The sequence below is a fragment of the Zootermopsis nevadensis genome, unplaced genomic scaffold (genome assembly GCF_977971745.1).
Source record: "Zootermopsis nevadensis isolate Lab colony 2312 unplaced genomic scaffold, Znev_1.0 Znev_ptg000061l, whole genome shotgun sequence".
In the NCBI taxonomy this organism is placed as follows: Eukaryota; Metazoa; Arthropoda; class Insecta; order Blattodea; family Termopsidae; genus Zootermopsis; species Zootermopsis nevadensis.
Window position 1 is genome coordinate 13,810,163 of NW_028259192.1, and position 25,912 is coordinate 13,836,074.

General features: G+C 35.3%; 1 protein-coding gene across 4 annotated transcripts; it reads left to right on the forward strand.

Annotated features, from left to right (window-relative positions):
• The first annotated feature begins 3 nt into the window (after positions 1-3).
• On the forward strand, positions 4-24,935 carry LOC110831230 (SCY1-like protein 2). 4 transcript variants are annotated; one of them, XM_087340389.1, is made up of 15 exons: positions 4-253; positions 402-565; positions 1,091-1,236; positions 2,767-2,971; positions 3,053-3,197; positions 7,164-7,312; positions 8,247-8,466; positions 9,279-9,395; positions 11,213-11,355; positions 14,319-14,478; positions 15,697-15,933; positions 17,432-17,564; positions 19,370-19,589; positions 21,144-21,350; positions 22,061-24,935. In XM_087340389.1, exons 3-15 carry the CDS (start codon positions 1,110-1,112, stop codon positions 22,557-22,559), a joined length of 2,562 nt encoding a protein of 853 aa, XP_087196515.1. In that variant the 5' UTR covers positions 4-253; positions 402-565; positions 1,091-1,109; the 3' UTR covers positions 22,560-24,935. The 4 variants fall into 4 exon arrangements, with proteins under 4 accessions (XP_087196515.1, XP_087196514.1, XP_087196516.1 ...); XM_087340388.1 differs by having other exon boundaries at positions 405-565; XM_087340391.1 differs by having other exon boundaries at positions 5-253; positions 405-565; positions 7,164-7,313; positions 8,251-8,466.
• Positions 24,936-25,912: the final 977 nt, after the last annotated feature.

Genomic DNA, 25,912 nt, shown 5'->3' on the forward strand with positions numbered 1-25,912 from the left:
AATATTCTCCTCGTAATGTTGCCCACCTTGGTCGAGCCGCGTTTGTCTGCGCAGTTGACCAGAGTCAATGGATTCTTCTGATTTTGGGCATAGAAGAAATTTTCAAGAGGCATGTGTGTACGAAATGTTTTAAATTTCGCAGTAAGCGAAGAATTATTTACTCACCAATAAACACACGAATTAGGCATAAACACAAGTTTATCATTAAAGCGAATACCGTCACCATTTCAAGATATGGATTTTAATTTTTCAGGTAGGGATTTCGTGCTGCACCTGTCAGACTTTAGTTAAGTACCCTTCTGAATTCATAAACCAGATGAAGTTAAACTCATATGTGCCTTATTGAGTTGTTCAGTTATAATTTATTTGTAACATTACTGTGGATCAATTTTCGATTCTAGCAGGGTTGTGAATTTGTCTTCACATTACTACTTTTTTTGGACATACGTGTTTTCGGCGATCGGAAAACTGGCCGTGTCATTAAGTTGGTCGCTTCCCTCCGTGAGAGGAAAATGCCAGAAAATGTTCAGAATTACAACTCGATGAAATGCGGTGTTGAAGCCTGGTATGAAAGTTGACATTTTTTATGCTGTTTAATTGTATCGTTTTAGGTTCGCACATTATTTTCATATTGCACAAATGAGTCCAGTATTGATTCATCATGAGTCGAGGTTGCAAGGCTGCAGTATAATTTTGAGTGGAAAGATTTTATGATTGCACATTTTAGTTCCGGAATATGAGTACCAGCTGCATTGCTATGGTTCGTCAAACTGGCTGAAAAATTGTTACGTGTATTTTGCGATTTACAAGACGCATAATGCCTGTCTTAGTATTTCAAGATGGTTTGTTAAATGTGTTTCTTTTACCATGCGTTTTGTGCATCACTCTGCATGTCACATAATTAATGCTTTTGCATCTTGGATGTTCATAAGATTTTCCATCAATGTTGCTTGTTTAATATCTTTGACAAATTCAACTTTTTTATAGAAAATTTCTGGAGCTTTTGATCATGTGCCATAAACTCCAGGATTTATTTGAGATTTTGAGAGGATATATTTTAATTCATATTATAAAATGTATTTTCTTCTAGGTAACTAAAATTAATCATCATGGATGTCTTGAACAAACTTTGTTCTACTGTTAGTAGCACAGTATCACAGCTGTCAAGCGTTCTACCAGGAAACCCAGTGACTCGAGAATTTGAAGCCACCTGTCATATTGCCAGTGCTGGTCCAGGTAATCTCTTTATGCCTACCAATATTAGTTATGTTAATGTTCTTATGTGTTGCTTCTTCTGATTTCTAACCAAAATTGTTGAATTTATGAATAAATTACTGCTCAGTCATTATAGTGACTAGGCTAAAGGCTGGTCTAATGGAGTTAGTTTTTTGGCAGAGGCTGAGATTTATATCTTTGCCACCATGTCCACACCAGCACTTCTGTCCTCTTATCCGGTATGTACCAAGGAAAGTTTCCTGGGATTTTAACCTATTTTATTTGAATTTTACATACATTCACACATGTTGAAATGGTCTAATTAACTTCACAGAAGAGAATTCTTGGGAAGCTATTAGTTGCCCAGATAATTAAGAAATATCTTGCTTTGTAGAGAACATGAATGTTCATTACTGTGAATACAAGAACTCACCACTGGATCTTATCTTGAGCCAGTTAAATGCAGTCCATGCCTTCTCACCTAGTTTCTTTGGGATCCATTTTAATAATATTTTCCCATCTGTATCTAGGCCTCCCAACTGAAATATTGAATTTCTTTTGCATCTTCTTCAGGTTTGCAGTATGTCCACCTTACCTTGATTATTTTAATACTGTTTGATGAAGAATACAATTTGTGAATAATCAGTATTAATACTAACCATCTACACAGTAAAAGTCATGTGGATGATTAATGAGGTTAAATACTGAATACTAATAAACAGCAGGAATGCTCCAGTTCCTGCTTACAAATTATGAAGCACCTTATTATGTAATTTTCTGCATCTTCTGGTTGGTTCTTCTGTATTAAATCTGAACATTCTTCTCAGAATTTTGTTCTGAAACACCTTTAAAATTAAATATCAAGTTTCACAACCTTTAAAATTACAGTTTTCTTCATCTTTTAGGTAGGGGATGGAGAGATAAAATCTATTGAAATAAATAGTAGAATTATATGAGCTTAATCTGCTCCATCTTTGTCATGAATATTATTTTGGTTTTGTAACTGCCATTTCCTAATATTTGAAGTTGCCACATTTTCAAAGCATTTGTTAACTGTCATTATACCTTTATGAATTGTTCTCCATTCTGGTGATAGAACTAGTAAGGTAGATAAAACATTAAATTTTGTTCGTACACATGCATTCAGCCTTTAGTGGCAGAAGTGTAAATAAATTTGTATATTTAAAAAGGGTATTTGGTTGAAAATATGTTTCAAACACATAATGTACAACTTGCAAGGAAATTGTGGAATAATTCATATGTTTTCTGACTTTTATTCCAATGAAATAATACCACAATTCAGCACAATACTTCGCTTCTGTTGAGTATGTGAAGAGTTGGATTAAGAAGAGAATTAAATATTTCTGAGTGTAGAAAATCATTTTTCATGTTGGTTTACATAGAAAAGAATTAATGCAAGAAGGGATTCATATTCCATGCATATGATTTGTTATGAGAAACATACAATTTATTTGGGGGGAGGGGGAACTTTATAATAAGATTAGAATTTTAATTTCTGTGTGATGTATTGATTTATATGTTATGGAGTAGGTTTACTATGGAAGATATACCAAGGATATAAGAAGTCCACTAAACAAGAGGCAGCTATCTTTGTCTTTGAAAAACGCCAGTTAGAAAGATGGCCCCGCAGTGATAGAGAGGCTATGTTGGAAATGTTGCGAAGGGGTGTCTCACAGCTGACTAGACTAAGGCATCCTCAGATTCTAATTGTTCAGCATCCATTAGAAGAATCTAGGTAAGATGTGTTCACTTTGCCTTTATTGTAATATATACTATTTTATTTGCTTTATTAATCAGTGTTCTGTTCTTGATGCAGGGAAAGCCTGGCATTTGCTACAGAGCCTGTGTTTGCCAGTCTTGCTAATATCGTAGGCTTCACAGAGAATATGCCTTCTCCTCAACCTTCACAACTTAAAAATTACAATTTGTTTGAAGTAGAAATCAAGTATGGTCTCCTGCAGGTAAAGTAACTTTTTCTGTTATACTAGTGTTTAGTAATGAGCTAGAGATTGGTAGTCTGAAATTTTTCTGTATTTTCTATATTTTATTTATTAGTGGGACTGTTAAAAAGTTTGATTTTATGTTTTATTTTTATTCTTTCATCACCACTATCACCCTTAACCCAGCAACACTCCTTACCTTTGACACAGAACACATTGCTCTGAACCTTTGACCCATTAACATTTAACAATATGCATCACCATCCATCCATCACCCTTGATCCATTAGCACCCACCATCTGACCCTTGACCCTTCACCATTTTGCCACATTATTGCTGTTATTTATTTCAGTGACATATTTAGTGATTCTTATTAGCTATAATTAACTAAAGAATGGAACTTTGCAGGAAGAATCATGGAGAGCAGAGGAAAGAATCACACTGTTTTACTTTATAAATGTTTAAGTTGCTGCAGGCTATGTTGGTGTCATGTACTCTTTTGTATTCATACCTGTTCTTTAATTCCTCTGACTTCACTCTCCCTCTCCCCTCTGCTCTTGTCATTTTCCTTTACTTGAGACTTTTAGGTTTCTCTTGGCCTTTCTATCGAAATTGGCCCATTCTTTTTAATTTCATATTAGGAGCTTCTATAGGGCTGGGGCACTGAAATCAGTGAGTAGGGAATTAGAGAATTATAAGTTAGACTTAGTGGCAGTGCAGGAAGTGCGATGGGAAGGGGAGGGCACGATCCCAGTGGACAATTTTACATTTTTCTAAGGAAAGGGGAATGACAATCATCAGTTAGGGACGGTTTTTTTTGTTCATAGCAGAATTAGGGCAGCAGTTAAGAGAGTAGAATTTGTTAGTGACCGGTTGTCTTAAGTAATTTTGGAAGGACGTTGGTGCGACATCATTGTCCTTAAGGTTTATGCCCCAACTGAGGACAAAAGTGATGATATCAAGGATAGCTTTTATGAAGAATTGGAATCAGTATTTGATACATTTGGCAAGTATCACATGAAAATTATGTGAGGAAATTTCAGTGCAAAAATTGGGAGGGAGAATATCTTCAAACCCACAATAGGCAGTGAGAGTCTCCATGCACTTAGTAATGATAACGGTGTTAGAGCAGTAACCTTCGCTACGTCAAAAGATGTAATTGTAAAAAGTACAAATTTCCACACCGTGATGTTCATAAATACACTTGGACTTCTCCAGATGGGAGCACACACAATCAAATAGATCATGTGTTAGTAAATAATAGAAGGCACACAAATATAACTGATGTGAGATTTTTAGAGGAGCAGACTGTGACACTGATCATTATCTGGTGATAGCAAAAGTGAGGGAGCGGCTTTCAGTAAGTAGACGAACTAAACAAAATTTTGACACAGAAAGATTTGATTTGAAAAAATTAAGTGAGGGAGAGGCGAAGGAACAATATCAAGTTGAAATTTTGAATAGGTTTCAAATTTTAGAGACGGATGAAGATAATGAAAGGGTTGACATCAACAGGGAGTGGGAAAATGTCAGAAACTGCATAAAAATTTCAGCCAAAGAGAAACTAGGATACTACAGGAGAAAGCAAAATAAACCGTGGTTTGATGAAGAATGTTCCAAATTAATAGATCGAAGGAAGCAAACAAAATTTCAATGGTTGCAGGACCCCAAACAAAACAAATGCGGATAATCTATGTAGCGTGAGACTAGTGGAACCTTTAGGAATAAGAAAAGGGAATACCTGAAGGGCAAAATTGCTGAACTTGAGACAAATAATAAGGAAAAAAATATCAGAGACCTGTACAGAGGCATTAATAACTTTAAGAAAGGTTATCAACCCCAGACCAATTTGGTAAAGGATGATAGTGGCAATTTGCTTGCAGATCCAATAAAAATTGTGAATAGGTGGAAAAATTTCTTTAGTGAGCTCTTAAATGTTCATGAGACTGGTGATATTAGACAGATTAAAATACATACAGCTGAACTGTTGGTGCCAGAACCTAGTTTAGATGAAGTTGAACTAGCCATTGGGAAGTTGAAAAGTTATAAATCTCCAGGTATTGATCAGATTCCAGCAGAATTAATTAAAGCAGGTGGCAAAGGGTTACATATGACGATCCATAAGCTTATTTAGTTAATTTGGGATAAGGAAGAGATGCCACAACAATGGAAGGAATCCATAATTATTTCTATTCATAAGAAGGGGACAAGACTGAGTGTGGTAATTACCGAGGAATTTCGCTGCTGTCAACCTCATACAAAATTCTATCCAACATTCTTTTGGCAAGATTAACCCCATATGCGAATGAAATTATTGGGATCATCAGTGTGTGTTCAGACGAAACAGATCAACGATTGATCAGATCTTTTGCATTCGTCATGCTTAAATGAAACCTGTAGCAAAATTCGAGTAGGTAAATATGTATCTGAGACATTCTTCATCAAGAACAGTCTAAAACAAGGAGATGCTTTGTCTCCCTTGCTCTTTAACTTTGTGCTAGAATATGCTATCAGGAAAGTCCAAGATAGGCAGGAGGGTTTGCAATTGAATGGGACACATCAGCTATTGGCATATGCTGATGATGTTAATTTATTGGGAGACGATATGAATACAATAAAGAGGAACGCAGAAGTTTTACTAGAGGCTAGTAGACAGGTGGGGCTAGAAGTAAATTCAGAAAAAACTAAGTACATGTTAGTATCTCGTCATCAGAAGACAGGTGGGCAAAATTATCTTAGGGTAGATAATAAGTCCTTTGAAAGGGTTACAAAGTTCAAATATCTGGGAACAACAATAACAAATGAAAATGACACTCATGAGGAAGTTAGGAGGAGATTAAATTCTGGAAATGCTTGCTACTTCTCAGTTCAAAATATTTTGTCTTCCTGTCTGATTTCTAAGAACCTGAAAATTAAAGTGTACAAAACAATAATCTTGCCTGTTGTTTTGTATGGGTGCGAAACATGGTCTCTCACTCAGAGGGAGGAACACAGATTGCAGGTTTTTGAGAACAGGGTGTTGAGGATATTTGGGCCTAAGAGGGAAGACGATGGGGCGTGGAGAAAACTGCATAGTGGTGAGCTTGAAAACCTATCGAGAAGAATGAGATGGGCTGGGCATGTAGCGCGCATGGATGGGACAAGAGGTGTGCACCGGGTACTGGTTGGGAAACCTGAAGGGAAGAGACTGCTGGGGAGATGGGAGTATAATCTCAGGTGGGATCTATGGGAGATGGGAGTTGAAGGAAACTGGATTTTGTTGGCCCAGGACAGGGTCCGGTGGAGGGCTTTGGTTAATTTGGTGATGAACCTTCGGGTTCAGTAAGCCATCTAGTTAGTTATGTTGTTTCAGACAGTCATTCACCTTCTGTTCTCATTACACATTAAAACCACACCATTCTAATTGGTTTTCATATTTCTGTTATTTCTTTCTGTCCCTTACTGAATGTTGCAGTTGTGATGTTGGTATTCTTGAAACTTGGACTAGACACCTGCTGTATTGTCTCAGGTCTGTTGTGGTTTATCTAGGCATATGATGGTATAGTACCATAAAATATGCAATGGCCATTTCTTTCCACATCCTTCCCAATTCATCATTCATCATGTATCTGCCCCAAGAATCAATCGTGAACCTGTCTCTACTTTTGCTTTAATTTCATGTAGGAATTTGTTTCTTTAGCTTGTAAGTGGCTGATATCTTGTTCTTTGTTTTAAGTTTCTGACTAACAGTAAAACAGGTGAAATTTAGTTTGTAAGTAATTTTGTTTTTGCAATGCCTAGCCTTTTCTTCCTTATGAACATGTAAGAATTCTTTGATTGTTCTTATTATTTTCTTCTGAAACTTCTTCATTTTTCTTTTCAGTTCAGATAGCTGAAGTTACGTGTGTTTTTAATCTGTTGGTCTTCATTATATATACGCATATATGGTCATCTCTTGTTTATGATGTTTGTGAACCATTGTATTTGATCTGGGTATGTTTGATACAGGTAGGGGAGGGAATGGCTTTCCTTCACAGTGATGTGAAACTCTTGCATCATAATATCTGCCCTGAGGTGATTGTGGTCAACCAGCAAGGTGCATGGAAGATATTTGGCTTTGACTTCTGCATAAACAACTGTAACACACAAGACTCACGGGTAATTTTTATATTGTTCTTTTCAAGTTCAAAGTTTGAAGCTGTATTTATTGATTCTATTAATTTGCTTAATACCTTTGTTGCAAAATACTTTCTCTAAACATGCTGTAAAAATATGTAACAGTTTTATATGTTTAGAGGAAACTAGATAATGATATTTTCAAATTATGTTTTTGAAGCTTATGTGTTAATTATGTTGAAAGAAAGGACGCTTTTCCTTTGGGATGCTGCATATGAGGTTTCCTCTCATTGTCTAGTTATGCTATTGTCATAGTCTGTTTTAGTGTAAAACTGTACTGCATCATAATACATGATTGCTATGAAATTTCAAGTACAGTTTGTTCAGCAATCTCACAGTGTACATCTTCTCCCAGTTGTAGTACCGTATTATTTGTTTAGATATTGAAGTGGCAAACACTATACTATGGCAGAAATTTTTTGATAAGAAACCCAAAATGGATTGGTTGCACAAATAACAGTTTTGATTTTTTTCTGATCTTATCTTTGATTACCATTTCAGAAAAGTTATGTGCTGGTTGTATAATGCTGCCAGTCTTGTATAAATTAGGGTTTTTCAACCAGTTAATGCTTCTGATTTCTGTTTTGGAGTGCCCAGTTGAAATCTTAGCTGGGATGGTGACTAATCTTTCTGATGTTTTGCGTGTTTTTGAGTCCCTGTATATAACAATTTTTAAAAATTGTCTCTTTTACAGGAATTTATACTTTTATATAGCAGAGTCAATGTATTATAGTTTCTTTATATTTCATAACATTCACCTGGAAGTCAGTTGCTTCATAATTACACTCCTAATCCATAAGATACTTAATTGTTATGGATAATAGGATTGGCTAGTAGTTGTTGCCCTGGAAATTTTTAAATTTGAAACGTGGGTACAGAGTAATAATTGGTGTTTCTTTTCTTTATTTGTTTTTTGGAGCCATACTGGCCTTTTGTAGAATACAGCCCCACACTGCATCCAACGGCTCAACCATGTCTTGATTACTTGGCTCCTGAATGTGCCCTGACCCTTAGTCACTCTCCAGCCAGCGACATGTTTTCCCTTGGAATGCTCATCTTCGCTCTGCACAATTCAGGTCAGCCTCTCTACAACAATAAAGGAGACTGGAGCTCTTACAAAAGGAATGCGTGTGAGGTATGTTTGTATGAAAAATGTTAGTTATGAAAATTTATTTATTTATGGTTTATGTAATGATATTATCAGTAGCTAAAACTATATAGTGTCAGATGATAAGAGTAATGATTTAAAAAGGATGTTGAAGGAACTTTCCCAATATTTGCCTTTAGAGGCTGATGAACACCATAAAGAACCCGTCAGGATAACCAGCATCCAGGCCGAGACTTCAGTCAGAGACCCCCGAATACAAAGCAATAGTTCTGACCACTCAGCTGTGATGTTTATGCCAATAAGAACATTTATTTTGTTTGCCAGCTGCATATAATGCAGGTTTTTTGTTTATATGCATAGTAGATCTTTTGTGAATTTATGTTGTTTTAGCTTTGATGTGTATGTCTGCAAAGGTTAGGATTACTTTATCCTTTTCTCTGTTCAGAATGATGAAAATTATACAAATGTGTCACTGTACTCTAAATTATTATCATGTGCTCTCATAACAGTGACTTGTTCAAACCAACACCCCCTAGCCAGGTTTGAGTAATGCTGCCCAGTGGGAGGGGGAAACTATGAAGTGCATGAGTGAGAAGCAGCAGGGGTAATTTTGAGTTGTATGTAAAGTTGGGTATCCAGAGTCAAGACTGTGATTTCTAAAACTAGCAGAGCTCTAATGTAGAAAATAATTTATTGTAATAGTGTGTGGTCACCCTTGATACTTTGTCTCACAATAGGTGTTCATTGAGACTGTCCCCATTGGTTTGAACATTATTTGACAGTAGGCTTACTTACTCAGACTGTTAAAAACTGTTTAATTGTATTGTTTATTCTTTCAGCTGAAGCAGCTGCAAGCAGCGCGATTACTTTGTGTAACAGATGGACTGCGAGACTATGTCAAAATGATGTTGAATGTTACACCAGAATTGAGGCCTGATGCTCATCAATTTACCAAGGTATGTTCAAAATTCAGTTAAATTTAGAACATTAATATTTTCCTGTTATTTTGACATGTATGGAAAAAGAATATAAGGTGCAAAGATGATGTCTTATTTATAAACAGTACATAAACATTTAAACTCAATGTTTTCATTGTTATTCTCTAAACAAGTAGTAAAAAAAGTTGTTATTGTGCGTGAGTGAAGCTTCACTCATTTTTAATTTGGATACTAGGTGGAGATTAGTGATCAGCTGCATACTCTGACCACTTTACCTGCATGGAGAGAGCTTCCAGTACACACTGGACAGGAGGCTGGGTGGCCCGCAGTTCTTTATTGTGTGTGATAAGAGAAAATTTGACACTAACAAAACTCAAACTCTGCGGACCATTCCAAAATTTGTCACTTTACTGACAATTATTACAGCTTATAAGCAAATTGTAACCCTAATTTGTGAGTGTATAAATGTTTATAAAAAGTGTACCTCTGTTGGACTTGGTATCTTTTCATTCTGACTAATTATTGCTATGGAGCAGAGTCCTCATGAAGCTAATGGTTCGTCAGCTAGTCAAATTCCCTGGTATCGATGGAATCTTAAAATTTGGTGCATTGTTCACAAGAGCCTACCACTGAGACAGACCTGAGCTAAATCAGTTCAGTCCACATCTTATTTCTGTAAGACCCATCTTAATCATAATACAGTTTTCTGACCAAAATTTTGTGTGTACTTCTCAGATGTGGCATTCAAGTGAGAAAATTATTTGTATTTCAAAATCATACAGTTCTGTGCTATGCAGCCATTGGCTGTATTGTGATCATCTGCCATTAAATTTGCTTTCTTAGTACTTGTTAAAACATGCACTCAAAATTACACGTGGAACATGTAATTGGTAACAGTTTTAAGTACATTGCAGAAGATAATGAAAATGTCTGGTCTTGGTATAGTTAGGAATGATTCCAGTCAGATTGGATCATATATTAAGCAAGAACAGGTATATTGTATTGTATAGGTTTAACCACAGAAAATTCATACCTTCTTTTGATGAAGTTTGTGTTAAATCTGTGTACTTGTTTACTATTGTATTGTTTCTGGACTTTGAACAGAAGAGATTTAGATTAAAGTTTTTATTGCCACAAGACTTGAAGAGATGGAAGTTTATGTCAGAATATGAAACAAAACATTCTTTTGTAGGATAGTTTGCACTTCTGCTGTACCTCACATTAAGGATAGAAGTGTTGGACATGTTCAGGCTTTGCCCACTGTGGGTAGGACTAATAAAGCCATTTGGTCTCACCTTTTGTCCATAAGATCATAATATTATCTCAGGTTACTGTGAATTCATTTTAAGAATGATGTGTATGCATAAGTTTATTGTTTGGAAGGGAACCAATGGTTCAGTAAGAGAAACTTGCATGAGAACTCTGTTATCCTCAAGATTAATTGAGATAATAAGTTCATTTAGAACCATGGTAAGATAGGTGTATATTAAGTTAGATGAGATGAGACAAAGAATACACGAAACAGTAGTGAATATGTAAAATATTTTACTCAGAAAATATTATCGGGTGAGATCTCTTTGGAGACAGGCATTGATGCGAAGATAATGTGAAATGAAATTAATTTTATTAAAGAAGATATGGACTGGATTCATCTAGTTCAGGATAAGGGTCATTGGTGGGATTTTGTGAATATGATTATGAACCTCTGTGTTCTATAAAGGCTGGAAATTTCTTGCCTAGCTGAATGTGCAATAACTTCTTAAGACTCATGCTCCATGAAGGCAGTCATTTAAGACTTTAACTTTTTGTACTTACTTTAAGCTCACATTTTCCAGATTGAATTTTTTGAAGATGTGGGGGTGAAGACTCTTAATTATTTGGATTCTTTATTTCAATGGGATAATCTTCAGAAGTCTCGGTTCTACAAGGGTTTGCCACAGATTATACAAAATCTGCCACACCGAGTCTGTATATATAGGTGAGTTTCAATCAAACAGTGAGCAAAGATTATAATTATCTGAAGAATGAAGTTGAAAATGAATTGGTCGCTTTATTCTACTGAAATGTCCTTTGTTATTATCTAATTGACATTGTGTTAGCAATTGAGAGCGATTTAACTTTATATGTCTGCTGTTAATATATATTAAATATAATTTCTGTTCATAGGTGTTGGTATCCATCATATTTAATTAAGTATCTCCCAAAAAAAGGCATACATCTCATTTTCTCAAGGTAAACAATGGGAAAAGCTTTTAGTGTACAAAGTAAAATTTATTGGTATGCACTGCTACATTGGATTAACTGTTTGAATCTGAAGCTCTTGTAAATAACATTTGAAAATTCAGTTCTTACCTCATAGAAAACAGATCAGATGGTTAATGCTGTTCAAGGAAATAATTGCTGTTTATTATGAGAATAATACAAAACCCATACTTACACTCCGTGGACAAGGTGCAGAGTTGCTTGTTATTAAAGCAGGTGATACATATAATTACCTGTGGTCTTTGAAGAGTTAATTGTAACTGCCCCTCATAGAACATTTGGTTTTAACTCTGGTGCATTTTTCTTTTTCTGAGCTCATTGGAGTGTTAACCTGTTGACACGGAAGTTTAAATACCCAGCATATACCGCTGTTGTGCTGTTCCGGCGGTAGTATTTTTTAAATGCCCGTTTAAATTTTGCTGTAAAATACGTTTTTTTCCATAACTTTTGAACTATATGAGATATAATTATGAATTTTTCACTGAAATCCTCTTAAAAGATGGTTTTGTAATCTTACCTTATAAGATGAGCTCTCTGTGTGTGACCAATGGGAGCAAATGGATGAGAAGTTGAGAACGGAGTGTACAGCGGCCGGTTCTTTGCATAATAAGATCTGATTGTAGGCTTTTGAACAATGCCCATCAACATAAATAGAGCCAAAACCACGTAAATTTCGTCTACTGTGACATCTTGCCACTTCCTAATCCTAGATCGATATGTGAGAGGATGGGCACTTTTAGAAATTTCTTGCTTAGCATATCTGTTGGTTTCATCTACAATGAGCTGCACAAGAGCTGTATCGAAAATGTTTTCGAATGAACTCACGACATCTAGTTCAGCCGTGTCGAACCGAGGACCATATACATTACAAAATGCTTCTCTTGAAGCAGGAAATGAGTCTATATTTTTCCACATATACTTGCCGGAAACAATACCTGAATTTGCTTCTACAATTTCTTCCTGGCGTTTCGCCACCACCATTGTCACTCTCATTATCACTAATCGCTAACGTTCCCGGTGTCACCAACTGTGTATATTCAAAGTCTACACTCTCAGTGTCCGAGCTACTATAATTGTCACTTCCAATATTTCGTCTAGAAGTGATATTTGTTCAGCATCAGATAACACAAGACTGCTTGAAGGGTTCTCCATTGCAAAACTGAGGCCAGTCGTTTATTTTTAGACTCCCAGGTAGTCGCTCAAGGGATATTCAACAAGGTTGCCGGATCTTCACACACAGAAAACTTTCCACAACAGAGTACTACAAACCTCATTGCGCTGGCATTAATCGTTACAAAGTTATGAGCTGAAGAAATTAGGCTTAAAGCCAGACGTAATATTACGCCCTGCCGCAATCCCAAGAATTTAAATGCCGGACGTAATTTTACACCCCTCGACGGTGAGGAGTTAATGTGACTTTCAGGGAGAGGAGAAACATTGGTAGGATACAAGTTGTCCACAGACAACCAGAGAATAGGAATTACAATATGGATATTTCAGTGACTGATGAGACATTGATGACCAACTTTTATAGATTTTTTTATATGAAGCTTAGAGCAGCAATATTGTATAATTGCGGAAATTACCACTCATTTACTTTTAGTTGTCTCGTATAGTCAGTTTATGACAAGTTTTCATTGTTCTTAATATCATTGTTTTTAAAATTGGCTGTATGCTTCAAGATGGCAGCTACTCAACAGCAGAAATTGTTACTCGTAAGAACCCAAATATTTGTCATTCGTTGTCTGGAAATATTGATTTCTGTTATTTGTTTATGGTAATTGACAATAACCTATACTTTTTCTACATAATGGTTCAAATTTTAACCTCCTGTATATTTAAAATATTATATCTAATAAGTTTCTTCCAGAACATTTAAGACCCTTACCTTCATCCAGTGCTTCTGTATGATTTGTATTACTTAGTACCTCTTAATTGTGTTTCTCTGGTTGTAAAAAAGTAGCTCTAAAGATTTGAGAAACTCAAGGTTGTTTAAAAGAAGTAGTGCGAATTGCACAGTGTTGCTGAATCTGAGTATATGAATAGCTTTGTCCCACTGTTCTGCAAAGCAGCCATTCACTAGTTGCAAAAATGTTTGAGGGTAGGGTAGGACCAAGGGAGAGATTTGCATGATGATTTGATACAAACTTAAATGTGATAAAGAGAAAGTTTAAGAGGTGCAGTAAGTTAGTAGGAAGCCTGTAGTGTACAGTGCTTGAATTAAAACATTCAGATGCCTGAACAGATGATATGGGTGCTATGAAAGTAATATTTTTTTAATGTTAAGGGTAGGGTTTATCAAACTGTAAGTTAGGTAATATGTATGTTAATTTACATCTGACAGTGTTTTCCAGTTGGTTTTTCAGAAAATGTAGTTGGCAGCACTGATTTTTTTAATGTACTTACTGTGCAGAGCAGAGTCCTTTATGATAAGTTGATATCTTCATTTTGTGAATAAATACCCTACCTTTTATGGTACTCAGAGGTTCATTATCAAGTTCATAAGAACCTATTATTGGGTTCTGTCCTAAGCCAGTTGAATCTAGTCCACACTTTCACATCCCAAGTCTTGTTCTGTTGAGAGAGAAATTTAATATGATGTGTAACATACATAATCATTGTATGTTATTTAATAAAATGTATTTTTCCACTCATGCCCAATGTCGTATTGTGTTTTAGAATACTTCCATGTCTGATGAAGGAATTTGTGAATCCAACAATGGTTCCATTTGTTTTACCAAATATACTGTTAGTGACACAGAACTGCAGCAAGGAGGAATATTCACAACACATCCTTCCACACCTAAAGCCTGTGATGAAGATGCAGGATCCTATCCAGGTAATCAACATGTTCATGTCTTTACTCCCATAGAAAGCAGATGTGAGAATAGTTCCTTTTTAGTGTATGCTATTTGAGAGGATTCGTTTATCATGGCCACATTTAATCAGGGAAATTTCCAGGTGATATGCTTTTTTGAACTACTACAAGTTCATGGACCAAAATGAGCAAAAAGTATAAACAAATTTCATGCATTGATTACACAGTACTGAAGTTTAAAATGAAGTGCATGTGGGCACCCACACATGCTCACACATATATAGTGCTTGAAAATTAACCATTCATTTCCTTTTGTTACCAAATTCAAAACATCTATTATGCTGTTTGTATTATTCAGTGAAATTGATGAAAAATAAATTACTGAAATTATAGTTTTTTTGTTATTAGTTTTATAAGGAAAGGAACATGCAGCATGTAATAAATAAAAGTTTACAGTGCAGGATTAAAAAAATAAAGCTCACATAGATGAGTGTTAATCCCAAGGCTCAGAGCTGAGTTAAAGCATACTAAGACAACCAGTGAGACCAACATTTAATTACATTATATATATATTACTTACAAGATAACCCAATGTGTAGCATTGTGGTTTAGTAAACACACAGTGTAACATACCACTAAGTATATATAACAGATTATAAAATGTTAAATCGATGGAAAATTGCATATACATAATGTTCCTGTGGAAGAGGTGTTTCATATAACAGAATGTGTCATCCTGTCATTGAGATAGAAGCCACTCAAAAAACATTATAGAAGTGGTTAATATGTTAAAAAATGATAATCAATTTGAGTTTTGTATATGAAACAGACTTGAAATTCCAGTGAGATCTATTTATAACACTTATCAGAAATATTTCTCCAAGGTATTGAAATAAATAAATTAGTTGCCTACATTTATGAATGACATCATTTTAAAGATGAAGGCTGCCTTCTGGGTTGTAACACTTTGTAGTCTGGTAGAAGTTTACCAATGTTTCAGAGGTCCTTGCTGCTTTCATCATCAGGGATCAGCAAGGACCTTTTAAATGTAGAACTTCTACCAGACTACATGGTGGTGGAACCCAGAAGACGTCTATCTTCATATTTGCCATCACCAGAACCTCAAATTCTACTCATGATTTGTATGTTTGTGTACGTATTTATTGTGTGTGATTTTAAGTTGATGGCAGCAGATACTGGGTTTTCTGAATGAATCGTGTATGTTTTTCTGATTTTTAGATTTTGTTGATATTTATGCAAAAAATGGAACTTCTCTTAAAATTGACACCAGCAGAAGAGATTAAAACTGATGTACTACCAATGTTGTACCGGGCACTTGAGTCAGATGCTCAGCAGATTCAGGAGCTTTGTCTGTCTGTTCTACCAACATTTGCAGGACTCATTGATTATCCAGCCATGAAAAATGCCTTGTTGCCACGTATCAAGCGCCTTTGTATTGCTACTTCCTACATCTCAGTGAGTTACCTTCACTTGAAATTAATGTTTTTCTGATGTATAAATGTAATTCATTACTGTTACTATCTTAAGTCTAGTTGAGTTTTTAAGTTATGTACTTTAGGTTATATGGTTTTGTAATATTATGAGTTGTTTTATTTTGAGTGTGGTGTGTTGTTTTGTTGTGTCTTATTGTTCTTTTTGTGCCTTATGTTTTTTTGTGTCTTATTGTTTTGTTCTGGCTCATTGTTTTGTTGTGTCTTATTGTTTTTGTTGTGTCTTATGTTTTTTTTGTCTTACTGTTTTGTTGTGTCTCATTGTTCTGTTGTTTCTTATTGTTTTTGTTGTGTCTTATGTTTTTTGTGTCTTATTGTTTTGTTCTGTCTCATTGTTCTGTTGTGTCTTATTGTTTTGTTGTGTCTTATTGTTTTGTGTCTTATTGTAGGACCACTGCCACCAGGTAAAAACCCATTTGCAGTCAAATAAATCAATAAAAATAAATAAATAAAATGTGTTTGATTGGTTAGAATTCTGTGAAATGTGAATGTGTTTGATGAATCGCTGTATATCAGTGCATATCCCATAGGTTTCAGTACAGGAGGGTAAATTAATGTTAGCATTACATGAAGTGGAAATCAGCACAGAATTACCACTATGAACAATTACAAATATTGTATACATTTATAACCAACCTGTATATAAAGTAGAACTCTTTATAACAGTATGAATGTGTGTTATAGGGAAGCAACAGAAGTAATCTAATTCTGTAGTGCATCATCCTAGAGTGTATTCTTCGGATATTTGATGTTTGTTCATGTGTCACTTTTTACACTTACTAGTAAGTGTGTTTATTGCAAATGGGAGTCATTCCAGAAACATCTATTAAATGTGTAAAAAGTGACAAGTGAACGAACATCAAATATCAGAATAAATCATATTCTAATTTTATTAACAAGTAGGAAATTGGTATTGAAAAGTATACAGTGAAGTGACATTAAATTAAATACACGTGTTAAATATTTTAATTCCTTGCATACATATATGATACACTGTAAGAGAAAACTGTGGTACCAAATTTACAAAATTATGTTTTCAATATAATTAAAAATTTTAACATTTCTAACATTATCAAACTGTATGCCTAACTTTTGACATTTTGTGTGTCATACACAAAAGAACAAACCATTGTTCCTCCTCACAGGTCTTATTTTGTTTCTAAAGGTCTCTCTTTTTTTGACATTTGGGGCTGATTATTCTGAGAGTGAGTGAAGAAGTCTATGATTTCTTTCACCTCATTTTTAATTTATATTTTATAATTGTCTTATTCATCATTCATAAACCTCAGCAAAAGTGTTAAGAGTAAAATTATGTTATGCAATAAGAAAGCCATTTACATTCTATGCATACTATTTCCCCTAACAGCAAAAGAATGTTACGTGAATCTAAAATTCAGTGGTTTTGTCTCCTTCATGAGGTTACAGCCATTTTCTTATTTGGTGTATTGCTGTTATGTTTGCAGGTGCGTGTGAACTGTCTGGTATGTGTTGGCAAGTTGCTGGAGCACCTAGACAAGTGGTTAGTTTTGGATGAAGTACTTCCATTTCTGCCTCAGATCCCTTCCAGAGAACCTGCTGTGTTAATGGGAATACTTGGTATGCTGTGCTACTATACCCAACAGAACACTAGAGAAATATATGATAGAACTGTAGATAAGTTGGGTTGTTAACCATTTAAAGCATAGTAGTAACTACAGTCCACAGACCAGGAGAAAATCCCTGCTAGGAATTCGATAAGTGTGTATGCGCAAGAGTGACGACCCATCCTAAACGCATTCGTTCCACAACCACTGAATGGACAACAGGCTTTCATGTGTTCTAATGGGTACAGCTTTAAGATTACCTCACAGTGGCACAGTGATTTAATCTAGAATATTATCACAACATCCACAGAACACATTAGAGGTGGACTCACTACATGCTAATCTTAACTGCTTGATGTTTTCAGTCTATGTGTAGTAGTGTAAAACTGACGTATCACACTTCCCACCAATAGCAGCCCTCTAGTCCACTTGATAGTAAACATTCCCCCTGCACTGCCCCAGAAACGACTTCCCCCCGCAGGGCTTTTCTCCTGGTCTGTGGACAGTATGTGTACCAGCTGGTTTAAGAGTCATTAACTCTACATTTTGTATTTACATTATATTTACAGTGATACTGTAAACAGTGGTCATTTCTCTAAACAACATTAACAAGTTGATCCTATTAATTGAGAAGGGTTGCATCTTCTTTCAGGTGCAGAATGAATTCTTAAATTAATGAAAGACTCTCGAGCAACAAGCCGCACCAGGTGGCTGAATGGTGAATGAACCATTCAGCCACCTGATGCGGCTTGTTGCTCGAGAGTTTTCATTAACTTTGGTTGCCGCGAAAGCTTCACTTTATGAATTGTTGAGTGTTATTTAGATGAACTTTGGCTTCAAAGGGTTAATAATCCAAGAAAATGTAATGAATGAATCTTGAACAATTTTTATTTTTACATGTTTTGATTACAGGAGCATATCTGGGCTTCTGTTTCCTACTGTCAGAATGGCTTCACTTGTATTGAATCCTTCTGTAGTATTTATTTTTTTGCTTCCTTTTGTAATGTGATTAGTTTTTGGAGCAAAATACATACAAGTTTTTGTGTGTAAAATTTGTCACACTTATCTCTTATATAAGTATATGTTCCATAATAACTCCATCAGTTGCTATTTCATTGTTTGTATGCACTTGCCCTATCCAAATAACCAACACAAGATCTTAAAGTTTTGCACCCTTCAACCATTTCAAAATTTCTCATATCTCATTCTCCTATACCGAGTAAAAAGGAGAAATGGTTGATATTTTACCGACTTGCAACAGGATATTGATGTTTTTAGCAGCATTTAACACTACCCTCATCTCAATGCACACAGATGCAACTGATTGCTATTACACGCACCAGTATCTGAACTTAACTTCCTTACTGTATGACCAGTTTGTGATTATAGTCATACTGAAGTGTGTTTTGTATACAATATGTTAGTGAAAGAAAATGTGCAAAAGCACTTTCGTTGTGGAAGAGTTTGCTAGGGCTTCATACAGAAAAATTTATGGTGGTTATATAACTGTCTATCAAAATTCTTTAAACTGTGTTTATATTAGTTCAAAATGTGTTTTTTGCAATAATTTTACAACTTATGAAATATTTGGTCTTGTATAAATTTGAGTTGTTACATATTTTTTTAATAACTTTATTTTCAGTTTTGTTGTTAAATTTGTGTCACGTATTAGTCCTTGCTGGATTATGAATGTTCCAAGATAATAAATGTGCTATACCAGAATAAGTCAGTGAAAATGAGAAATCATTATAACTTTGAATAAGGTCTTGTGCATATTTTATGACAACTAATGTAACTGTCGATATCTTTGCCTTCTAGGGATCTACAAATTGGCATTAACACATAAGAAGCTTGGCATTACAAAAGAACTGATGGCTACTAGAATCCTCCCATTTCTAATGCCATTAAGTATAGAGAATGGACTGACACTGAATCAGTTCAATGCTCTAATGACTGTGATTAAAGATATGGTAAGCCGAGTGGAAGGAGAACATCGTACAAAGTTGGAACAGCTCAACTCTATTCAGCAGGAATCCAAGTATGTATGAATTATGAGTGTTGGGCCTGCATTTCATTTACCCAGTCATTAGATTCATATTACATGGTGCATGTAAAAGATTCCTCTTGTTATTGTTGCCGTGCATGGAAAGGCATACAGCAAGGGCTCATAGATACAAAATTTGAAAGTTGCATTTGTGAAGAAAATAAAATGGCAAGGAAAGTTGCCAGTAATATGAACAATATTTGTGTATACATTCAGACACACTATCTTGGTGTTATTAAGATTTTGGCCGGCACAGTTAAAAGTAATCTCAGTATGGCAAATATTAAAAATAAAAAAAAATATGACTTAACTCCCACAAGTCTTTGACTTTGTTATTAGTGAAGGCCAGTATTAAAATTCATAAGTGTTATGTTTTTTGGGTAACATTGTTCATGTGCTTAATTAAGCACTATGCCATAAAGATGAATGGACAAGTGGTGGTATAGATTTACACATTCTTAACCTTGCACTAGATGGAGACAAGTGAAAGATCTCCCAGAAACCCATTGTTTAGGAGGTGGCAGTATCTTCAGAGCTGGCCAGAGAAAAATACCTGCTTGTGTTGGTTGTCCATTTCATTGGCAGTCACATTGAAAACTGAACTATCCTAGATCATAGAATGTTATTGTATTGGTTAATCATAGAATTATGTGCAAAAAATACAAAATTATTTGAAAATGCTTGTTGAAATCAAAGTTAAGTCAGTTCTGGCACCTTATGTATGTTTTAATGCCTTATGTTCCCAGGAAATGCTTGAAAATTGAAAACCACGAATGAATAAGCAAGACTGTTTTATTGCATTGTACACTGTGAATTCTGAGAAGTGTGATTTTACTGCTTATGTCACAGGATTGGTAAACTTCGAATATAGGCAACTCTCGGTTAACAAACATTCGATTTACGAACATTCACTATAACGAATGTCACAATTCATTAAAAATTTCTTAAAGTCGCCAATAGATAGAGTACCTTATAAAACGAAATACGAAACGCATAGTGAACATAATTGTAAGATTTAAATAAATAAACTTTTAAAAAAATGTATTTATTACAATAATTATCAGAAAATTATTATATGATAATTATACTGAATTGTTCTTGGTTAATAAAACTAATCTAGCCAGTTATTTTATTTTACGTTATGTATCGTATACGATAAACCATAACGTATACATACATTATAATAAAACGTATTGTATAGACCATTCAATGTTTAATACATGGTTTTAATGCTTTAAAATGGCTGCTAACGTATACGATACATACTGTAAAAGCTCAGGAATGCAAGATACACATAATGAACAAAGACGTATAACGAACGTCTTGGAACAGAATCATAAAAGTAGACTGAAACAAGCAGATTTGATCATGACTCATTACTGTTTATTGAACTGCCTAGGAGTTTTTGATATTTTTAGAAAAAATTATATCAAAAGAGAAGTGAAAATGGACAGTGGAAGCAATTTGAAACTTCATTTGACTTTCATTTCTGCCCGACATAGGAAATTTGTTAGGAGGAGTAATAAATATGCAGTTATTTTGCTGTAGGTCTGTTCCTCTGAATCTTACTTCCAACAACAGTCAATCTCAGCTAGTTCCTACTCCACAGCCTCAGTCGGAGCTGGACCAGATGTTTTCAGGTCTAGGGTTGGACGTCTTCACAGGAGGGAAAGAAACAGATACAACTCCAAACACTCGTCAAATCAATGGGATTGCTAATGCTAATATTTCACTTAATTTAGAAGATAAACAAAGGTATGTATTGTTTGCTTTATGACAGTTTATCTGAAGGTAGGTATACAATTGTTGTGTGTCACTGTAAAAGCCTATAATTCCCTGTGCATTATGAACTTTGTAATCAAATTTTAGAAGCTTATTAAGTTAATTCTTCAATGCCATCCAATGTACACAATACACAGGCATTTCTTCACATGTCATCCAACATACGTAACATGCCTTGTGCAACAGTAAATTAATTCTTTTGGTTCGAAATCAAAATTACAGTCTTTCAGCTTGTATATGTGTATTTGTACTTTAATTTACCTGCTATAAGAAAGCAAGACTACATAAATTTTATATATAACCATTTGTCACTAAACCTTGCAGATTAAAATTTATTAAATTTTCATATCAAATGTTGTCTTTGTAAAGGATCAAGAGATTAAAATGCTGCACATTTTAAATAAAAAGATATTTGGTTAGGTTGGACCCACCTATCGACTTTACATTCCAATGTGAACATAACCTTGCATCAGTTTATGGTTCCGTTATATTGCAAAGAATAAGATTTAGAAGGTGCTGCAGTTATAACAGCATGCTGAAAGAAAGAGGTTAGAATACAACTTAGAACTGTTTATTGAATTTTGAAGTAGTTTTAGTTTTTGTATAGAATGTTTTATAAAAAAAATTCTGGTTCTGTGATGGTTGGAATTTTCTTTTCTTGTCAGTCACTGTATCTTTAACAGGTTGACAAGGCAACAGGAGGCTCAGCAAAGATTGCAAGCTCAGCCCATACTCAGTCCATCTACTCCAGCACAGAGTAAAACACAGACTCAAGTAAAGGATCTAACATCCACATTAGTTGAAAACAATTTAAACCAGACAAAATATACTTGGCCACCCCTACAGACAGGAGACCAAGTGGGAGGAACTGGGTGGCAGAATACTGTCAGGCCTGCAGCTTCTCCACAAGGCTTTGGTGCCTTTCAACCAGCTCCTGTGGCTACTCACTGGCAGTGGCAGTCACCACCTGCACCTTGCGCATCATCCCAGCAGCCTGTGTTCACAGGCTCACATCAGACAAGTTCCCTTGATTCGCTTCTTCCGGCTACAACTAAGCTTCCAATGAACAGAATGCAGACACCGCTGCAGCAGCCTCTCGTAATGATGTCACCATTCCAGCAGTCAAAACCGCAGCAGACTAAAGTACTCTCTTCCTCTGAAATCAATGACTTCCTTAGCTAGTGTATATTCTTAGCTTACTGTGGCCTGTGTTCAGGTTTTAAAGGGCTTTTAGAACCAGATTGGCACAGAACCAGAACTTGTGCAAAGTAAGTGCAGGTATCATTACCGGTATACCAACCCTATTGCCTGTCTTTTCATAGTGAATAGTGGGAAACAGAATTGGCTGTAACAAACTGCAGATTGTCTTTGACTCTATCTGCTTGTCTTTGTCCAGAATAGTGCTATGTTTAAAGGATTCTTTATTGTCGACCACTTGTATTTTAATTTAATTCTTTACCGACTGGCTATGGACTGGACGACCAGGTTTTGATCCCTGACAGGGGTGGAGGATCTTTCCTCTAGCCTCTGTGTCCAGATTGGTTCTGGGGCCCACCGGGCCTCCTATCCTATGGGTACCAGGGTCCTTTCCTGGAGGTAAAGCACAACTGGAGTGTGATGCTGACCACTCACCCCTGTCTAATGCTGAGGTAAAGAATGAGTAGGAGCTATACCTCCTCTTCCCCCAAGCGCCTGCATGGTGTATAGTGGGACAGCTTTACTTTACTTTGTACTGTAGTGATAAAGACTAACACTCAATTTTAAAAAGTTATTGTTGATTTGAGATCCTTTTGTGCTATCTCAGAGCCAGTCAAATGGCTAGACAAGTTCCACATAGAAATATTCATCCTATGAGCAGATTTCATGTGTGTTGATAAGGAAGTCCCTTTCAGAGATGAAAAGAGTGATTCAAACACTTTATCATAAAAGTGGTCTCCCCACATTTCATAAACCTAGCAGTTCATAATTTATTAACTAAATTACATAATCCAGCTTACAAGTTGAATGTATTATAATTAGTAAAAATATTTTACTTCTTGAAAATAACATTCAATTTAGTACAGTGTGTATTTTGTACCTTTGATGTGTATATTAACTTGGTATATTCAGAAATTTACGTGCCAATTAAATGAACATGTCTGCCATGTCGTACTTTGTTTCAGTTGCATGTTGGTTTTTGCTGCATTTGTATATATATATATATAGTTCAAAGAGTTTTGAAAAAGAAAACAATCCTTATTATAAACAACTGCTTTTAGGTGTAGCACAATACAGTTTGGTTTCATTCTGTCTGATCCTGGAAGTCCCCATAAATGTTTAGAATATGTACAGACTCTTAAGTATCATTATGCATATATTGGAAAATAAACTAAAGAATTCTAAATTAATTTTATTTGAATTGTTAAAATAGATGATTATGAATGGATTTTTCCATGGATATAAATGCCAGTAGCTCCAATCGTGATGAATGTGTGGAAACAGCACTAGAAAAATACAAATACAATACAGTAACTGAACTTTCCTTGATGTGTTTGTTCACAAGTAATTGTGTTCCCTTGGTCTGTGGTCTCCAGCTAGTTACTTTTGAACTAATTACCTAAAGTTAACATCTATGGGTGATTTTTATTGTTGCTTAGGGAAATGTGAAGTTTGAGGAGTTTACTTGAGTATTGAGTCCTGCACACAGCATGGATTATTGTGTGTTACATTTCATCAGATTGGCTCTTGGATAGCACAAAAGGAACTGTATTGATGGTGCAGTACTGCTAACTGTTATATGTGCCTGCCATGTATTATAGTTGTACTAAAAGATTGTAAATCAGTTTTGCTGTATAAATATTAGAATAATGTGATATACCTTAACATATTTTTTCTTACAAGATTTAGCTGATTGAAAATTAACCCTTTGACAAGTATGAACACACCAGAATATTTAGCATCACAGTGCTGCATGGAGTATGAACATATCTGTATGTTTTCCACTTGCCTTGTCCTGTAGAGTGCACACACAAGGAAATATTTGCTTTGCTAAGGACAAAAAGATTTGATAATCTAATTGTACTGAGTGGTCAGTTTGTTTGTTTCTCTCTTACTCATAATATTCTTATCAAAAGTGGCATAAGTGATGGAATTTTATTGAGAGGAAACAAACCAACTCTGGCATTTAGGGTATGAGAATGGAACTGTGATAATGAAAATGGTTAGTAAACCTCCATTTTATCTTTAGGCACCCATGACTCTTCATCCCAGAAATTTATAAATGGTATTCTATTTATCTTCATTCAATACATATAGTACTGTGCTTTGTGATAGTCTTCAATTTCAATGTTAATGTTTGAAACATTTAACTTATATCTGAGTTTATTGGTGTTCTAGTCTTGTAATACACAACAAAGTATATAGAAACTTAATTTCTGTTTCTAGACTTTTGGTGTCCCTTTTCTTAAATACCTAGGCCTTGTTACCATACTTCAAAGTTGCTTATGATGTAATGTATATTATTTATTTTTGTTTCTGTTGACATATGTTTTGCATAATCTATAATGTTGTTCCCTTAAATGATAGTATGCCTTTATTGTTTCTAAGAGCTCCACAGCTTCAGGTCACTGTTAGCATGGGTACATGCAGCGTGGTAGACTTGAGTTCTTCATGTGGCCAAGATTGAATGTCACAATAGAATGGTTAGCATGCCAGCGTAGTGGCCACGCGGACTGAGGCATGAACCTCGTGCGCCTGGCCGCTGCGACCATGGGTTCGAGTCCCAGTCAAGGCATGGATGTTTGTTCACATCTTTCTGTGTTTGTATATGTAGAAGCCTTGCAGATAGAGCTGATCACTCGTTCTACCAAGGTCCAAAAAATAGATCAGTCATAAGCCTCCAAGAGAGGTAACAATGCAGACCCTGCAAATGTGGGACAAATGTGAATGAAGAAAATAAAAATAGAATTAATTTCTGGGAAGTGTCAGGTTCAAATTTTGTCCTGGAGTCTGGTTATCATGTCTGAGCTTTTGTAGTTTTACTCAGTCCCTTGAGGCAAATGCCAGCTTAATACTGTAAATTAAGCCACAACCACTTCCACTTCCACATCCTTCCAAATCCACTGTTTACTTGTCATCGTATCATTCTACAATTTGTGATCAGTGCTGTTGACAGCATCATTAAATTAACTATAATTACATTCATTTGACCAATAGATTGAAATTTACAGGGTTGAGGTCTACATCATGGAGTGCAGGAAACAGGGCTTTGGGCACATAATGATTCCAATGTACAGTACTATGTGAGAGGAGATATATACAGTGTGTTCGTAAAATAATGGTGGGGTAACAAAAAGTCATAGTTTTGGAACAAAGCATTATAAAGACATGAAATAAACGTCAAAATAAAGAGAGACTCCAATTTTTCGATACGTAAACAGGTTCTAGCGCAAGCGCATGAGCGCTGTGCTACAAGGTCAATAGCCGCGTGAAGCTTGTTAGTCGCCATGCAGAGGAAGGTTCAATGTGTTTTGTAGCTTGCTAAGTTTGAGTCAGTT

What these genes read in the sequence shown, in the direction of transcription:
- LOC110831230 (XM_087340389.1), top strand. Translation starts at nt 1,110, where the DNA reads ATGGATGTCTTGAACAAACTTTGTTCTACTGTTAGTAGCACAGTATCA. An exon ending in ACAAAAGGAATGCGTGTGAG is followed by an intron (nt 8,467 to 9,278) that starts GTATGTTTGTAT and finishes TTATTCTTTCAG; the next exon opens with CTGAAGCAGCTGCAAGCAGC. An exon ending in TCTATTCAGCAGGAATCCAA is followed by an intron (nt 19,590 to 21,143) that starts GTATGTATGAAT and finishes ATTTTGCTGTAG; the next exon opens with GTCTGTTCCTCTGAATCTTA.